Genomic DNA, 17,027 nt, shown 5'->3' with positions numbered 1-17,027 from the left:
ATGTTACACTGATTAAAAAATATAAGCATTAAGAATAATATTATTTTATAAGTTCACAATAAGAATTGAAATAAAGATTTCACAAACTATTTATTGAAATTGTAATGTAATATACACATAGTATATAATTCGAGATAACAAATTTGAAATAAAAGTACTTATTTTTAAACATTTTCTACTGATTTTGAATTATTTAGATGTAAATTTTGTACATTATTTGCAAACATTTGAAGCGTACTGTAATACAATGGAGTGCCCTTTAAAGTCTGAGAAGTGGCACTGTCGATTTGAACAGCTACGTAATCACCTGGAGATATTGTTTTGATATCATCCCTGTCGAACATACCCGGTACGGACACTTTAGGAATGATCACTTTAATATTTCCATCATTACGTCCGACAAGCATACTGTCAGACCGTTTACTGTTACCTTCGATTAATATCAGTTGTATTTGACCAATAAACAGGTTATGTATTTCATTTGCCCGTCTCCGATAAACCTCACGCATCCGGTTGAGTCTTTCGAGTTTCACATTATCTGGAACATCATCAGTATATCGTCTATGAGCAGTAGTTTTCTGTAAAAATGTTGAATTAAAAAAATTACTCACTTCATTAACGACACTAAAACTGATTCCTATAAAATAGTACAAAAATGAGAAACAATATAAAAATAAAACGTTGCATTAATTTTTATACTAAAAATTATGCTTTTAATACAGTCGAGTAATTTAAATTCATTCAATAATAACAAAACACAAAAACTACTAGTTAATTTCGTCATAATTAGGACACTCGTGGCTTAATTGGTAAAGCATATTTTACAAATCCAGTGGAGTTTTCTAGTAAGTATATTATATCTGAGGTGTTTTCAAATTATGTATGTTCAATATAAAGAATGTTGCATTCTCAAGTCTTGTGAATCATTCACTTATTAAAAAAAAAAAGTTTATTTCATTTTACTTTGTCGATATGTATCACAGAAATGACTAAGGGGCCATCCATAGACTGAAACCGTATGCGGCTTAGAATCGTGTGCCATAGGTACTAGGTACTTATGATTTCTGTTCATGAAAATATATTTTAACTAAGTTTATAAGTGTAAGTGTACGGTATCGATCAGATGCTTATAATATATTTGGTGAAAATATATTTCCGAAGATTTTAGAACAGAAATCATAAGTTTAGTATGGCACACGGTTCTAAGCCGCATACGGTTTCAGTCTATGGATGGCCTTTAAGTGTAGTGATCTCGGAAGAGATGAATAAAAACGTCACTGGCATGTGTATATCCCTTTTAGGCCCAGGCAGATATGAAAACTCTATATCTATAATATATAATTGGTAATAAATTGTGGTAAGTGTCAGTGAGTAAGTAGAAAAAGAAAACTCACTTCTCTCATGCTGTAGGGAAATATGTAAGCCACATTATATTTGACAGCCTCTATTAAACTGATAGTATCATCAAACTCCTCGTCAGTTTCGTGGCAGAAACCACAAATAAAATCACTCGACAATGCAACTGAAAAGTGGATACAGAAATATGTAGTTTATTTTCATTATTTATACATTTAAAAGATTAAAAGAATTAATATATTAGATGGAAATGGCTAGCAATGATGAATACAATTAAAAACAATATATCATTGCATACACACCACCTGGCAGGATATCTCTCACATGATCGATAAGATCCAAATAAGATTGTCGAGAGTAGCCCCTCCTCATTCTTTCCAAGACGGATGAGCTTCCAGATTGTGCTGGCAAATGCAACGACTTACAAATGTTCGGCCGCTCCTTAATTATTTGTAAAACCTAAAAGAAATAAAACGGTTCGATTCAACAGACTATTGTAATTAATTATTAGGAGAGGTGAATTTGTGAGGAAAATTATATATTCAAGGGTGTTAATTAATGTGTTGTTTTGTTATAATCCAATTGCGACCAAAAAGACTGACCAAAATTATTCTTAAATTTACCAACATTAATGGGAATGAGGCTTATTAAATTTTTAAGATGTACTGTCCCGTTACATAAAAATAGTACCTATATGAAGTTAAATAACATAAGTAAATGACAAATAATATTCAATAAATAAACATCATCTTAAAAAAAAACAATTGGTACTTTATCTATTAAAGTTACTATAGCTTAAATTAAATTTAATGATGTTACTCATACTTAATTACATAGTGTTGTTACAACCATCCCATGCTGCATTAATGGCAGAGCGTCCGTAACTAAAGTCATGTGTGCGGATTCAAATCCCGCATTTGAAAAAAATCACGTACTGTTTTTTTTCAATGCGTGTTTGATCCAGAGCAAACACCCAATGAATTGGATAAATGGCTAACCATTCCTCATGAAAAATCTATTAATATAACCATCACTGTGTAGATATCCATATTATGATCGGCTTAGAGGTGAAAGTTGTAATTATTTACCTTATTATAAAATAAAATAAAGCTAGTACATGAAGCTTTTGCCAATAAGTGAGCTGGTGAGATTGATCAAGTTGAGTAAATCGACTTCAAATTTAAATATTTGCTTGTAAATTATAATTGTTTTTAAGAATCTGTAAATGAGGTCACGTTCACAAGTGATTTATTATTATAATTCCACAAAAAAATATAAATATTTCTTTACCTACGTATATAATGTTTTTATTATTGGTATGTAGGACATGTCAAGCCAAAATATTTTCTATGATAAAAATAATGACATTTTATACACCATGTCCATAGTTGATCACCACTCCAATGTTGGGAATAAAATGGTTATATCTTGTCATACAAAGTAGTAACCTACACGTTTGAATCCGGTTTCACGCATAAATAAGTATGAAGTGATATGAAAACTGTGCCTAACTCATTTTCTAATTATGTCATTTGTATTCCTCTAATTTTCAAAACTCAATTGATAAATAAAAATAAAATTACCTCATCAGGAAAATCTTTTGGATGAGGAGATGTAAAGCGAATCCTCATTTCTGGATCAACTAATGATATTTTATCCAGCAAATCAGCAAACCTCAAACCTCCTTTTTTTGATTTGTAGACTGTCTTGAATCCTTTAGCAGTATTTGTCATTGCGGTAACATCATCGCCTTCTGATAAATCTCTATAGCTGTTTACATTCTGTCCTAGGAGAGTTACCTCTTTTACTCCTTGGTCGGATAAATGCTTCACTTCATCCCTTATTGAAGTGATTGGACGAGACCTTTCTTTCCCTCTTGTAAAAGGAACTATGCAATATGTGCACATGTTGTCACACCCTCTCATTATGGACCTTAAAAAACATTGAAACCTTTTGAACTAAATATCCAAAAAATCAACATGAATAAAAAAACGTTTTTACTTACGAGGGTTGTCCAAGAATTAAAGACCTTTATTATTTTAAAAAATCAGGAAAATTTTATTTTTACAAAAAAGCATGTGAAATTTTAGGTACGAGGGTGGGTCAATAATTCCTTAGAAAACAGCATTAAAACAGTTTTTTTTTTTTATTTTTTTTTTTATTTCTCAACATAATCTCCTTGGAGCTCAATACACTTGGTTAGACGTTTCTCAATTTTTTTTAAACCGTCAGAAAAATAAGTTTTCGGAAGGTACCTCAAAATAAGCATTTGTCCGATCGATGACTTCTTCATTTGAAAAAAAACGTTGTCCACTTAGCCATTTTTTTAAGTTTGGGAAAAGGAAAAAGTCACTGGGGGCTAAATCTGGCGAATACGGTGGGTGGTCGACCAATTCGAACTACAATTCTTCAATTTTAGCCATTGTCGTAAACATGTGTGAACACGGGCATTGTCCTGATGAAAGAGGATTTTTTTCCTGTTTAAATGAGGCCGTTTTTCTTCAATTTTGTTTTTTAGCTGGTCCAATAAAGATGCATAATAATCCCCTGTTATTGTTTTTCCTTTTTCCAAATAGTCAACGAAAATAATTTCACGTGCATCCCAAAATACAGTAGCCATAACCTTACCAGCTGATTTTACGGTTTTCGCCTTCTTTGGACATGGTTCGCCTTTCGCAATCCACTGCTTTGACTGTTCTTTCGTCTCGGGAGTATAGTGGTGTATCCATGTTTTATCTACAGTCACAAAGCGACGAAAAAATTCATCCGGATTGCGTTGCATGAGCGACAACAGGGCTTTAGAGGCCACCACCCTATTGCGTTTATTGTCGACTGTGAGCAAACGCGGCACCCATCTTGCAGAAATTTTTTTCATGCCCAATTTGTCATGTAAAATAGAAATGACGCTACCTTTTGAGATCCCTGTAACCTCAATTATCTCACTCAACTTTAATCTTCGGTCACTTAACACCATATCGTGGATTTTATTGATCATTTCTGGTGTAGTCACCTCTACAGGACGTCCTGAGCGTGGTTCATCCTTTGTTGATGTACGACCACGTTTAAATTCATTTAACCAGTTATAAATAGTTGCAAGTGAAGGAGCAGATGTGCCGTGAACTAAATCCAACTCATTTTTTATTTCCTTTGCTGTTAACCCTTTTATATTAAAATGTATAATAACAGCTCTAAACTCAATTTTCTCCATTTTTGTAAACAAGCAAATTTTTTTTTTAAATGTACGAGAAACACACAACAACCCGACCAATCTGATTGAAACTTCGCAGCATACTGAATCGGTAGTGCCGCTGCATGAAAACAAACCGCTTACAGTACTAGTCGCGCCACCTGTCGGCTTTTCTAAGGACTTATTGACCCACCCTCGTACATATCCCCACTATTTTTCGACGTAGTCCCTGTTACGATCGATGCACTTGGTGAGCTGTGGTACTAGATCCTTTATTCCCTTGTCGTTCTCACCGCTTCCTCCACGTCCTCGTCGGTCTTGAAACATTTTCCGGCCAAATGTAGCTTCAGGTGAAGAGAAAGATGAAAATAACTCGGCGCCAGGTCAGGATGACGTAGGACATCCCATTTGAATGAATCCAAAAGGTTCAAAAACACCTAAGCGCTTTTCACACGATTTTGTTTGTGTGCTTCCATCAGTATTTTGGGCATCCAATGAGCACACCTTTGCATACCCCAATTTTTCCCTCAAAATTGTTTTTATGCTAGACTTATGTCTGGGATCAAAATTTCGAGCTCACGGACTGTCAAACGGCGGTCTTCACGAACTTTATCATTGATTTTCTTCAACAAAACGTCACTAATTGAGGACCTTCTTCCTCCTCATCATGAAGACTCGTTCTACCACTCGAAAACTCAGTACACTACTTCCTGACATTCCGCTAGTTCATCACATTACCATAATTGGATGTGAGATGACGATGGATTTCAAGAGGGTGGACTCCTTCCTGGTTGAGAAAACGAATGATTGAACGCACCTTGGAGGCGGCGGGATTTGACAGCAGAGTGTCCATCTCAAACGAACGCAAAAGTCATACTGAAGCAGCTACCGAGCCGGCTCACCACTCGTTCTGGAGAGTGAAGTTTACACTACACGCCAGTGCTGCCATCTTTTGAGAAATAACATCCGCATCGCCAAAAATTAATAAAGGTCTTTAATTCTTGGACAACCCTCATATAATAATATATCATTACTGTCACTAAATGAAACAATAACACCGGAAGAAAATATATCTTCTATTTTAATATTAGGTATGAGATGTTTTCTTACACATATGCAGTTTTGGAATCCTCATTTAATCTTACTGGCATAACATCAGCATATGTTTCATCCAAAGATAACAATACATTTACAGCTGATTGATTATTCTCCGTTATAGCAAGAAGTCTTGGTAAATCTTTGTAACTGTCTGGACCTGCCACTGTAAAAATAAACATTTTTTTTTAAACCATGTCCGATCCTAAAAGATCATACAGTAAGCCCCGACTTACGTGATTAATTCGTTCTGAAGATGTTCGTGTAAGTCGAAATATCGTGTTAGTCGAATAAAACCTAAAATCATGCAATTTTTTAAATAATATGTGTTAGTTTCAAAGGATAAGTGAAAATAAAATGGATCTACATACATACATTTAAGAAAACATTATTGATTGATGAAATGGTTTGATTTTGCAATCCCCAGCAGCATTTCCACCAAGTAAAAGGATTAACCTATCTTCAGACACCTTAAAACCTGGCATAGATTTTTCTGGTTGGAATATATCGTCTCTGTTCTGGCAGAACACACCAACTGGAGAATACTAGTTTTGAGTAATTTGACTTTGAAGTTGTTAAAATGTTTGAAATGGTCTATCATGTGAGTTTATTAAGTAATCGTAAAAAGGATGACTTTAAAATAAAGACTGTTTATTTATTAAGAAGGTTTCCAGACGGTAAAGTTTGAAATAAGGATCATTTTGGTATAACTAACTCAATATGTCATTTTTTCGAATTAGTGTCTTCTGTCAGAACAGTGACGATATTATATGACTGATCTGGTATTTTTTTCCAATAAGTCCAGTTTCGTCCACATTAAAAAGATTTTGTGGCTGGTAATCCTAATTTTTATGATTTCTGCTTAGACGCTTGATAAAATTTATAGCTTCCTCTGTATCTGCATAACTCGGCAGCCTGACATGTTACTTTGATGTTGTGTTATTACGGCTTTTAAATTTTTGAAACCGTCCGTGGCTTGCAGTGAATGTATTAGTATCAACACTATCATCATTTTACACTTTATGTCTTCAAAACGACTCGAGGCTTTATCCTGTATGAGTATTAGGCTTATTGGAATTTGTTGTTGCTGCATATCTTCCATCCGTATAACCAATATTTCTATTTCTTCTATTAATATTTCTCTTTTCTTGGTAATTATCGTAGATTGCATTACTACTAATTTTTTTACATGATCTATATATAACATAATATTATATATAAACACAAGCGCAGAGAAACAAACTGCAGCAAAAAAAGCATATTTTAAAAAAATCGCGTAAGCACGAATTCTCGTAAGTCAAAGTCGAAGACTTACTATATTGGCCTCCACATAGTGGAGGTTGTATATTTTTTGTTTTTTAAGATTAATGCATGTTAGCCAGTTGCTCAACCTATTAGTTCCATGCTCTGGGTCCAAACATACCTTGAAAAACAACATTCCATATTCCACATACCACATATTAAACTCATTTTTTCAATTTTGAAGAATTATCACCCTTTTATTTTCACACACATTTGTCATTCACGAATTCCGATGAGTGTAAGTGATTAAATTTCTAGTGTTTTTATCGTAGTTATGAGATATTTTAAGTTCAAGAAAAATATATTGGAATAGGGTTTACTGCCAGCAGGATTCCAATGAAGTTCTTGACAATATTTCACAACACTCTAGCGCAGTGGTTCTCACGTGAAATTTAACTGTGGCCGCACAATTGATATTGACAGGTGTATGGAAACATCTGGTGGCGGCACCAAATTTCATTTTGTTGTGATTGAAAAAATTAAAACTAATTTTTATTTACTAAAAAAATGGATCAATTTATTTATAGACAAGTCCATTTATAATACATTTTAGTACATATCTATTTATTTAAAAATAATGCAAATGGAAATTCCTCAATACTTCTTTCTTCTAATGCGAGCCGCATGGCTGCTTCTTTCACAGTATACAGTAGTAGGAAAAGTCGACAATATTAAAAGAGCAATTATTGTTGCCAATTCTTTGAATTAACTTAATTCTTGGTCAACTTCGACCAAGATTTAAACCATGGTGATCAACCGTGGTATTATTAAAAATGGGTTTTAAGTTCTTGGTCATGACTCATTTCTAATAATGCATATTTAACGTTAGCCCAGTTAATTAAGTTAAATATTGAAAATGATGTTGGTGGCCGCAGAAAAATTCTCTGGTGGACGCATGCGGCCACTAGGGCTGCACATGAAAACCAGTGCTCTAGAGATAAATACATCAATTAAACAAAACAAAAGTATATTTACCAATATCAACTGCTTTTTCTTTCTCAATGAGTTGATGTTTCAAACGTTCTGCCATGCATCCAAGAACTCCTATTTTAATTGGAGTATTACTCTTAGACTTACGTCTCTTTAGTGATTTATAATATTCTAAACGTTGCCAAATTTTTGTCTCAGCTCCTTCTCGTATCGCACAGGTTATCATTAAAATAACATCTGCATTTTCAACGACATCGGCTTTCAAAAAATTATTCTTTTTCAATATGGACCATACTACTTCGGTGTCATTTACGTTCATTTGGCAACCATAAATATCAAAGAAAACCTTTCTATTATATGCTGGCAATGGTAAATCTTTCAAATACGGTATGCTCTCCTCGGTAGTTGGTATTTCAGGTACAGGTACAGGTCCACCATATACCAAAAAATCTTTAAGACCGGGTCCATTCCTAATATTATATTTTTGTTCATTCTTCTGTGTACCCTCTTCTAAATGAACATTCAAATTATTGGAATTCAATCGACACGCACTATGTGAAGGTAAATATATGTATTTTGTGTAAGTTAATGGACCATAGCCATTGGATAGAAACCTGTAAAGTCGCTTCATCCTATGTTTTATATTATTCTCATGTGAGCACTGTAAAGATAATTAAAGATTTCAAATAAACATTAAATAATAATATATGTTACAAAGCACTGATAAATTATTAGCATTTATTCATTGCATACAGTTTATTTTTCAGTATTACTGAATTACCTACCCATTACCTAAAAATCACCACTAAAGGAGTTTAAAATTTAATAAGGATTTGAAGGTGCATTTCTGGCAATACCAATATACCAACGAAAAAGTCAGATGTGAGTTCAGAGAAAATACATCATGAGCAACAGGGAATACAGCGAAGTTTATAGCAGAGGTAATTATATGAGTACTGTGAATTATTATAAATGTGGTTTCGTTTTTATTCTACTTACATAAAAGTGTAATTTATAATATTAATGAAAACTGCACAGCCTACAGACTTGTCAACTCAATAGCACGAATTGCCATACTGCAAGAAATATTTCCATAGTTCTTGGCATTTATTTTCGTTAACCTAAATATTATTATGAATTTATTTTGTAATCAAAATATTTTGTATTTTAGGGTCGAAATCTATCGAGAAAAGTCGAGATGATCGATACAGAGTTTCAAAAGATGACTCTCGAGATAGATATCGGCGAAATAAGAGGGACAGAAGTCGCTCACTTGACAGATCCAATCGACGTTCCAGATCCAGGGAAGATAAATACAGATCGAAACATAGATCCGATCGCAACGAAGAAACAGGTGAGGGTTTACCAGTATAATGTGCTCAGATAGGCACCTTTAATAATAAAAAAAATATCTCAGTCAACACCTAAAACAGCTGTATTTTAGTACTGTCATGTCAAACTGTCATTAGTAAACATTATGGGGATCTAGATATCAAAAGTATTCTGGACACAGGCAAAGGTATTACAATACTTGACCATGGCCCCCACATCCTGAAGCAGGCCCCCAGGCTAAGATCTTTGACGGCCACCCCTACCTATCGCTAAAGATAAAGGCAGTGTGACTCTCTACAGTAGCGTTTTCCAAATGGTGTACGCGGTAAAATAAATGTGTATATTTAGTGTTTTTTTTATATATTTTAATTCATCTACTTGTGTATTTGAATTATGGAGTTGTTAAGTATCGATACACAATTAAAAAGCGTATCGTACAACCACATAATTGATTTTAAATAATAACATTGAAGAGAAATAGCGACTTTTTTTTACTATTCGAGAGAATTTGTGATGTGTGTTTATATCACTTATCTGGTCGACTCGCCACGCCGGGCCCTTCCTGAGCCCGGGCCCCCAGGCTAGAGCCCTCTCAGCCCCCCTTTTGTGGGAGCCATGCTTGTGACTGTATATTAATAGCGCCTGAACACGTGCATGGATTTACTGCCAGCAATACAACAGCAACAATAATTGTAAGCATACAAAAATGTTGATGGTCGTGTTAATCTCATTTTTCAAGTGTCAGTAAAACGTATTTGTTGCGTGCTATGTTTTGTGTGTTTCATATGTTTGGTCGCTAGGGCCGCCACTATCGTTATAGCACCTCTACATGTGCATGAATTTCCTGGCACCAATAGTGTGTAAATTAAACTATTGCGATAATAACTGTTTATACACAAAACTGCTGACTGTCTTGCCAATCTCATTCTTCAAGCGTAAGCGAGACGCGTTGTTGTCATTGTATGGTTCTATTTGATAGGTTGTGAAATTTGGTAAACGTCAAAGTGCTCTGCGTGGTGTAGTTTCGTTTTTTTCCCCGGTAGGTTCCCCGCTCTTGTTCTACTGTCCAAGCACAGAGATCGCACATGTTCCAACTGTCACGTGAAAAATTCAGAAGCTTCTGAATTTTTTTGATCGAAGCATGTATTTTCTTGTTATGGCCACGATTATACGTACTGTCATGTATGAATGGGTATTATACCACACATGCCTCAGAACTTGCAACTGTCTCTTGAAAATTCAGAAGCCGCTAAAGTTTTTTGATCCATGCATGCGGTGTTGCAATTTGCAAAAAAATAAGTTTTTACATTTGTCTTTTATTTTTATAGTCACAACAATAATATGTACCTACTGCCAGCAAGTAAATCCACGCCTCAATAAATGAGCCAAATGCCAAGATATATTTTAACTGTTCAATTGCATTATCAATTTAACCCATTATTGTATGTCATGTTATTGAGAACAAATGAGGCAATAGATGTACCGATGTAACACGTCATGTTGATACATGTTATTTATTATTGTTTCTTTTTTTAGATACGATAGTGCGAGAAATGTCAATAAGTCCTACAAGAGAGGACGAAAGAATACCATCTCCGCCACCTCCCCCACAATTGTCAAAAATATCTATTGATTTTAATAGACCACTTACAAAGCCGGTAAGGATTGAAAGCAATATTATAAGTTATAGAAAATATGCAGATATAAATTGGCCAATAGATATCAGAACTTAAATCTCTAGCACCGAAAATATTACATGAAAGTAAAACCTAAAAACTTGATATCCAGATAGAACTTTTATAATATTAATATGAGAGTGAAATCGAATAAAAGATTACTATACATAGTGGAATGATCTAACCATGAATATGAGCAGATGCGATTTATTGTTGTATACGTGAATCACGCAGGGTTAATGTGATAATTGTTACAGTTGTTTTTATGTATTGAGTACTTACGTCTAGCTTACTGCATTGCTGTCTCTCTCTCGATACCCTTTCGACTATGCCTTTTTTGTGCCAGTAATTTCGTAATCCAAATACATTTGTACCAACTTCACATCTGTACTCACCTAGATAAAAACACAATGAGTTAGTGTTACAAGTCGAAAAGGAGTTTTTTGTACAGTAAATCATCATCGCGAGACATCAACAGGAGGCCGCCATTGTTTTTTATTTACATGCATTACTGCTATAGAAAAAAATATGAATTTTTCTATAGATACCAATTAAACCATATCAAAGACATGGTGCTTGGCTAGAGTGAACACATGGGCAGCGGCGCGTGAAACTCAATCGTATAACCGTGTGTGAAATGACCAAAAATAATTACAAGATAAAAAGAACTTTTTATATACCACGTTTTTAAATTTTCTGTTGAATGATTTATAAACTTGACAATTCTATGTATTAATAAATATAGAATACTGAAATGTCAGTTTGACAATTCATATTGATTTCCATAGTAACGCACGTATATATTAAAAATTTAGTTGCTAGGACCCACCTAGCAACCAATAATTAATAGTGAGTAGTAAATATTACTTTTAACAATTTTTTTCCGAAACATACAAAACAGAATTAACTGAAAATGAATTCAATTCTGCTTAAAGATGGCCAAAAGTATTAAAAAAATGCATTCCCGTCGTGTTCTGATATATTCTAAAAGTTTCAAATGTCTAGCTAGTCGGGAAGTTAGTTAAAAATCTTGAACAAACAAGAAAAAATCTGTACGGGACAAACAAGAATACAAGCTAATAAAAACATGGTAATAAGACACTGTCTACGAACATTTCACACATTGTTATGCGTTTGAGTTGCGCACGCTGCTCCCGCCCCGCCGCCCGCTCGACCACTGTGTTCTAGTACAGCACATACTGGAATCTCTATAAATTGTTTTGCAGTACAAAAAGTTTATTTACTCCGTTGATTATAGTAGTTTCATCTCATTGGTAGTACAGACATATTAGTTTTGTGCAGAGCTCAGAATGGAAGCTGATGAAGGCGACAGGCAACACATAGAGATGTCAGAAAAAGTATTGATACTTTTTCTTTCAATAATAATGCAATCCCTAAAAACACCTCTATACTTGGCCAACTTATAACGTAAAACTATAGCTTTTGTTGGAATAGCTGAGAATCTAATTTGTTATAAATTGTTTTATTTCTTACACTAACATTAATTTCATACATATATACCTACGTCATATTTCCATTGTAGATATTTAACATGGTAGAATAGTGACAGAGTGTTTGGTCTTTGAAATCGTGGGTGCAGATTCGATTCCTATGTCTGGCAAAAATCACATTTTGCTATTTTTCCAGTGTTTGTTTGGTACAAAATAAGGACCTAATGGGTTGGGCGAATGCATAACATCCATGTTAATGTAACCCCTGATCTGCTGAATCCCATATAAGTACTATTCATTACGAGTAAAAATGGAAATTTATAATTTTTACCTAATAACTTCCTCTCAACCTCATTGTTTTTAGTTCTTGCACCAAAATTGTTGAGCTTTTACAACTTTTCATAATTAGTAAACTTTTACTATTACAACCAATATAAAAAAAAATGAATGTATCTTATTATAGGCTCAGCCAATAAAACTGTCATTGAGTGCATCGACTCAAAATGTTGCCGCGACAGTTAAGCCATCAAAAGTAGCTTCAGTATTTGGTGACGGCAGCGATGAGGAACCTGAAGAAATGCCAGCCGAGGCCCGCATGAGAATGAGAAACATCGGAAGGTAGTTTATCAAAATAATTTTCATCTCATTATCCCAACCATCCCAAATGTTTTTGTTATACCCATTGTAGAAGAGCGTTGTATTTTATAATTCATAATTATACGATAAAATCATTCTTTATAATCTTTCATGTCCCCTAATTAGGTAATCAATATTTTTTGTCAAAAGGCGTAAAATGTGGTGAAGCCCGATTTTACGTTTTTGAAGGGACTGATGAAAAAAACCTAAATTGGGGGAGGGGTAATGAAAATTTAAAAAAAATATATTATAATATATAAAAAATCATACTAATTGGTTTGAAGCATATTATTTCAACGTGCTTTTATCTTTTCAATAATGATTCTTTTCTACTAAACCGACAATGTTTTTCTTTGCTGAAACGTTAATTGAACGAACGTAGACAAAAAAAAACAACACAAAACCACAAATAATATTAACAATTGACAAAATTATACAATTACATTGTGTTACCTTGGTCTTGGGCACACTTGCATCTGGGATTCATTTAATTCAAATTTGTATAAATAGTAAATATAAAAATTGTATGTCAATTGAATTGAATGTATTCAAATAAATTGAATTTCTCATTTTAATGCGTATTTTAATTGAATTTTGAATATTTCAAACGTAAATTGCTGGAAATAAAAACATAAAACAGAAAATTAAATGTAACGGGACTTCGGACTTCATAAACTACACGCAAATAGGGTATTTGCGCAAATCTGAATTCAGGACATGTAAAATAGGGGTTCCACCATACTTAAATTCTATCCTGCACCAAAATAATAATGTTAACTAAACATTGATATTTTTATAATCTGTAGAGACACTCCGACATCTGCCGGACCCAACTCTTTCGGGAAGACGAAGCACGGATTCTGCGACCCCAGAGGGACAATTCAAAAGAACTTAAAAGACACAGTGGATCAGGCGAATCCTGGCGGAAACTCCACTTTAAAATATTCCAGCACAATTCATAAATAGTTGTAAACTCATTTAAAAGACTGTCCGTTTGAACTCTTCTAAAATAAGTAACCTCTTTAGATTTATACAATTTATCGATAACAATAATAAATTTTTAAAATACATTCAAGATGCAGTGATCAGGATTGTTATTCTGTCTTGAATTAAATCAAATTACTTTGTAAAACAAATATCAATTATACTCATATATGTATTTTGTTTTGTATTTAAAATTCTAGTGTTTTTGTATTGATTTAATTAATACTATATCCCATCCATTGGTGGTTTATAGATTGGCCTTGCATAATTTTTTTAGGTTTATTGATTAATCCATCCAAATATATTACAAACATTTAAATGAGCATTATTTCAAATACCCATTTCCAAAGACTCAATATTTTTAATACTATCATAATTTTGTTACTTGAGAATAGACATAGACACATGTGACTGATAATCAAAATGAAGTTTCACGAGAGAAGTTGAGTGTATATTTATGTCAGATGTGTGTATCATAGCAGTCGTGAGCGGCTGGCAGCCATGAGTGCACAAATGGATATAACTCTGTTACAATAAATGACATTATGAAAGATTAACAATAGTCATAATATGTTATGTAGTGAATTGATAGCTTCGTTTGAATATGTATTACTTATAATTATTACGCAGCTTAGTGCCTATTTACAGTTTGTAATATCTTTGTAAACATTACTCTTACATTATTTACCAAATGTACAAATGCACCAGCAATAAATTAAAGTATATTTATTCATTACAAACTATTGTTTTATTTATACCTACCGTGTCTATAAATTTTCGAGATGTGTGTTAACAGAATCGTATGAGGCGGTCTGAGAGAAGTGAACAGCTATTCCAGTATGCTTATACAATATAGAGTTCTCTGCCAATTGAGCCAAGAGTCATATTATTATCATGAAGTTTTCGCCCTGGTCGAACCACTCTTTATGATGAAAAAATATGAATGATCAAAATATTATTTTTATCAGGAAGAAGGTGACCAGACTACAGACAAAAAGACATTTTTAACCATACATGTTCGTATTGTTATATTGGATTACTATAATAATTATTACTGGTGATAAATATACTGCTCACTATAATCTGTATAATATGTCGCATAGAATTTGGAAAACTGCGGTTCGCATTCTGGTTTCATGTTTTGTTTTATTTAAATATACGTACACATTTCTCGGAGTTTATCTGTTTTCTGTGATTATCCATCTAAAAAATAATGGCCATTATATTGCTTTTAGCTGCCTGCATAAATTTGATGCGAGAGTATCTTTCCAAAGTTGGTGGCGAAGGATGGAGTATGCTGTTAAGATCTGACATAAATAGTGCACACAACATTTTCAATCATATTATATATTAATTGCAGATAGTGGTAGTTAGTTTTCAAAATTCAATTAAACCAAGCCATAATAAAATAAATAATTGACAAAAAATATATCTATAAAATATCTATAATTATGCCATTAAGTATAGAATATTTTTTGTCTATTATGGTTTGCTTTAGGCAGGGCGTAATTGATTTAAAAAAATACTAACACCATCTGTAATGTGTATTCAAAACAGATGAGTATGACTGAAAAATAAATATTTTTGTCGGATCGCCCATAGCATACCAAAATTATTATGGCTTGGTTCATTGATTTTTAAAAACTAACTAACACTGTCTGCAATTTGTAGTCTTTGTTAAATAAAAACAAATAAGGATGACTGATAAAGTTTAGTGTGCATTATTTATGTCGGATCTTAACTGCCTGTATCCACCCTTCGCCACTGGTAGGTAGTCAAAAGCCTAATTAAAATTTGTGAATTGACAAGTCAATTGGTGATGTTAATTTTTTCAACATAAAGTCCTTGTAAAATTATATATTTTGCCTGTAGTGAGTGAGCTTTCTCGTATATCCAGCAATCCATGACTTCTCAATTCTTTCATTTTCACTTATGTCTATGTTACCGCACAAGAACTTTTCAGTGCACATGTGCACATACAGAGTTTTTGAGCACACATGCGACATAGAATTATTGGGAACACTGCGTGTATATTTTGTTTTGATTTAAAAAAAGAATAGTAATAAAACAAAGTTGGAGTTTTTAAAGCATTTTATTCATGACTTCACACCATGTAAATTATTATTCTGATAATACATTTAGCGTTGAGTAATGTCCAATTTATAATTTGTCAAAGTTACCTAAAATATACATAAGTAATGTCCATTCTTTTTCTATTTTTTGTGTTCAGTAACACATTTGTCTAGTACCCTTTAATCAAAAGAATCATGTACAGTGGTCAGCAAGCATTCATTTCTCCATACCCCCTTCATTGAATAGTAACGATTCAGTTGATTTTGTTTTAGAAAGAATTGAGATAAAAAAATACTTAACAGAAGGTCAGTGTCTGACTGATCAAATCATGTTGAAAGTTAACAAACACATTCTAAATCTTAATTTAATTTTTTGTTAGTGGTTGAAATAGGTCTGTGGAGATTCCCTATACAGTGAATGCAAATATGTTAAATAACTTTAGAAGTGTGTAAATTTTATTCAAACTTACAAAGCTATTCCAATAGCTACACATTAACTCAAAAACTGTTTATTTCAGTATTTTTATACAATTAGACTTAAATTACTAAATAATGGATATTATATCATGTAATAATAGTCGAGGCAACTAAATTTAATGAACTTTAATTCAATAAAACTTTATAAAAAATTACTCAAAATATGACCACAAATCTAACCACAATCTTGAATAATTAAAATTTATAATTTTCAATTGACTATTTATAAAACGAGTTTTAGTCGGGTATTTTTCAACCATTCTTTCAGGATATATTAATCTAAACAAAAAATAGTTTTATAATTATATTAAACAATCAAATAAACAGTTTTTGAGTTTACTGAAACCTTTTTACACTCTCCAAAATTAATGGGACACCTTTGTGCACACTTGTATATTTTATTATAAATGATATTGCACCAATGCTATGTAGTGAACAAGTAGCAAAAAAAAAAACAACTATAAAGCGTGTATTACAAGATATTCAAAAAAATTTACATGATTCTTTTTTCAATAAAGATTTACGATTC

At 32.9% G+C, this 17,027-nt stretch overlaps 2 protein-coding genes across 3 annotated transcripts; one reads left to right on the top strand and one right to left on the bottom strand.

The window, feature by feature from the left end:
- Positions 1-28: 28 nt before the first annotated feature.
- LOC147068315 (CDK5RAP1-like protein) lies at positions 29-8,953 on the bottom strand. Of its 2 annotated transcripts, XM_085953294.1 has the most exons (7): positions 8,870-8,953; positions 7,916-8,531; positions 5,654-5,804; positions 2,940-3,288; positions 1,659-1,815; positions 1,395-1,522; positions 29-578 (listed from the first exon to the last, which is right to left on the bottom strand). In XM_085953294.1, the coding sequence occupies exons 2-7, from the start codon at positions 8,499-8,501 to the stop codon at positions 165-167; spliced, it is 1,785 nt and encodes a 594-aa protein (XP_085809420.1). In that variant the 5' UTR covers positions 8,502-8,531; positions 8,870-8,953; the 3' UTR covers positions 29-164. The 2 variants fall into 2 exon arrangements, with proteins under 2 accessions (XP_085809420.1, XP_085809421.1); XM_085953295.1 differs by lacking the exons at positions 7,916-8,531; positions 8,870-8,953 and having other exon boundaries at positions 5,654-5,948.
- LOC147068314 (PEST proteolytic signal-containing nuclear protein-like) lies at positions 8,723-14,689 on the top strand. Its single transcript, XM_085953296.1, has 5 exons — positions 8,723-8,811; positions 9,042-9,224; positions 10,739-10,860; positions 12,793-12,947; positions 13,772-14,689. The coding sequence occupies exons 1-5, from the start codon at positions 8,775-8,777 to the stop codon at positions 13,929-13,931; spliced, it is 657 nt and encodes a 218-aa protein (XP_085809422.1). The 5' UTR covers positions 8,723-8,774; the 3' UTR covers positions 13,932-14,689.
- Positions 14,690-17,027: the final 2,338 nt, after the last annotated feature.

This window comes from Rhyacophila brunnea, unplaced genomic scaffold (assembly GCF_057557595.1).
Source record: "Rhyacophila brunnea isolate RB1 unplaced genomic scaffold, BYU_Rbru_1.0 scaffold_3, whole genome shotgun sequence".
In the NCBI taxonomy this organism is placed as follows: Eukaryota; Metazoa; Arthropoda; class Insecta; order Trichoptera; family Rhyacophilidae; genus Rhyacophila; species Rhyacophila brunnea.
The sequence above is the reverse complement of the archived record's forward strand: the minus strand, read 5'-3'. Positions and strand labels throughout refer to the sequence as shown.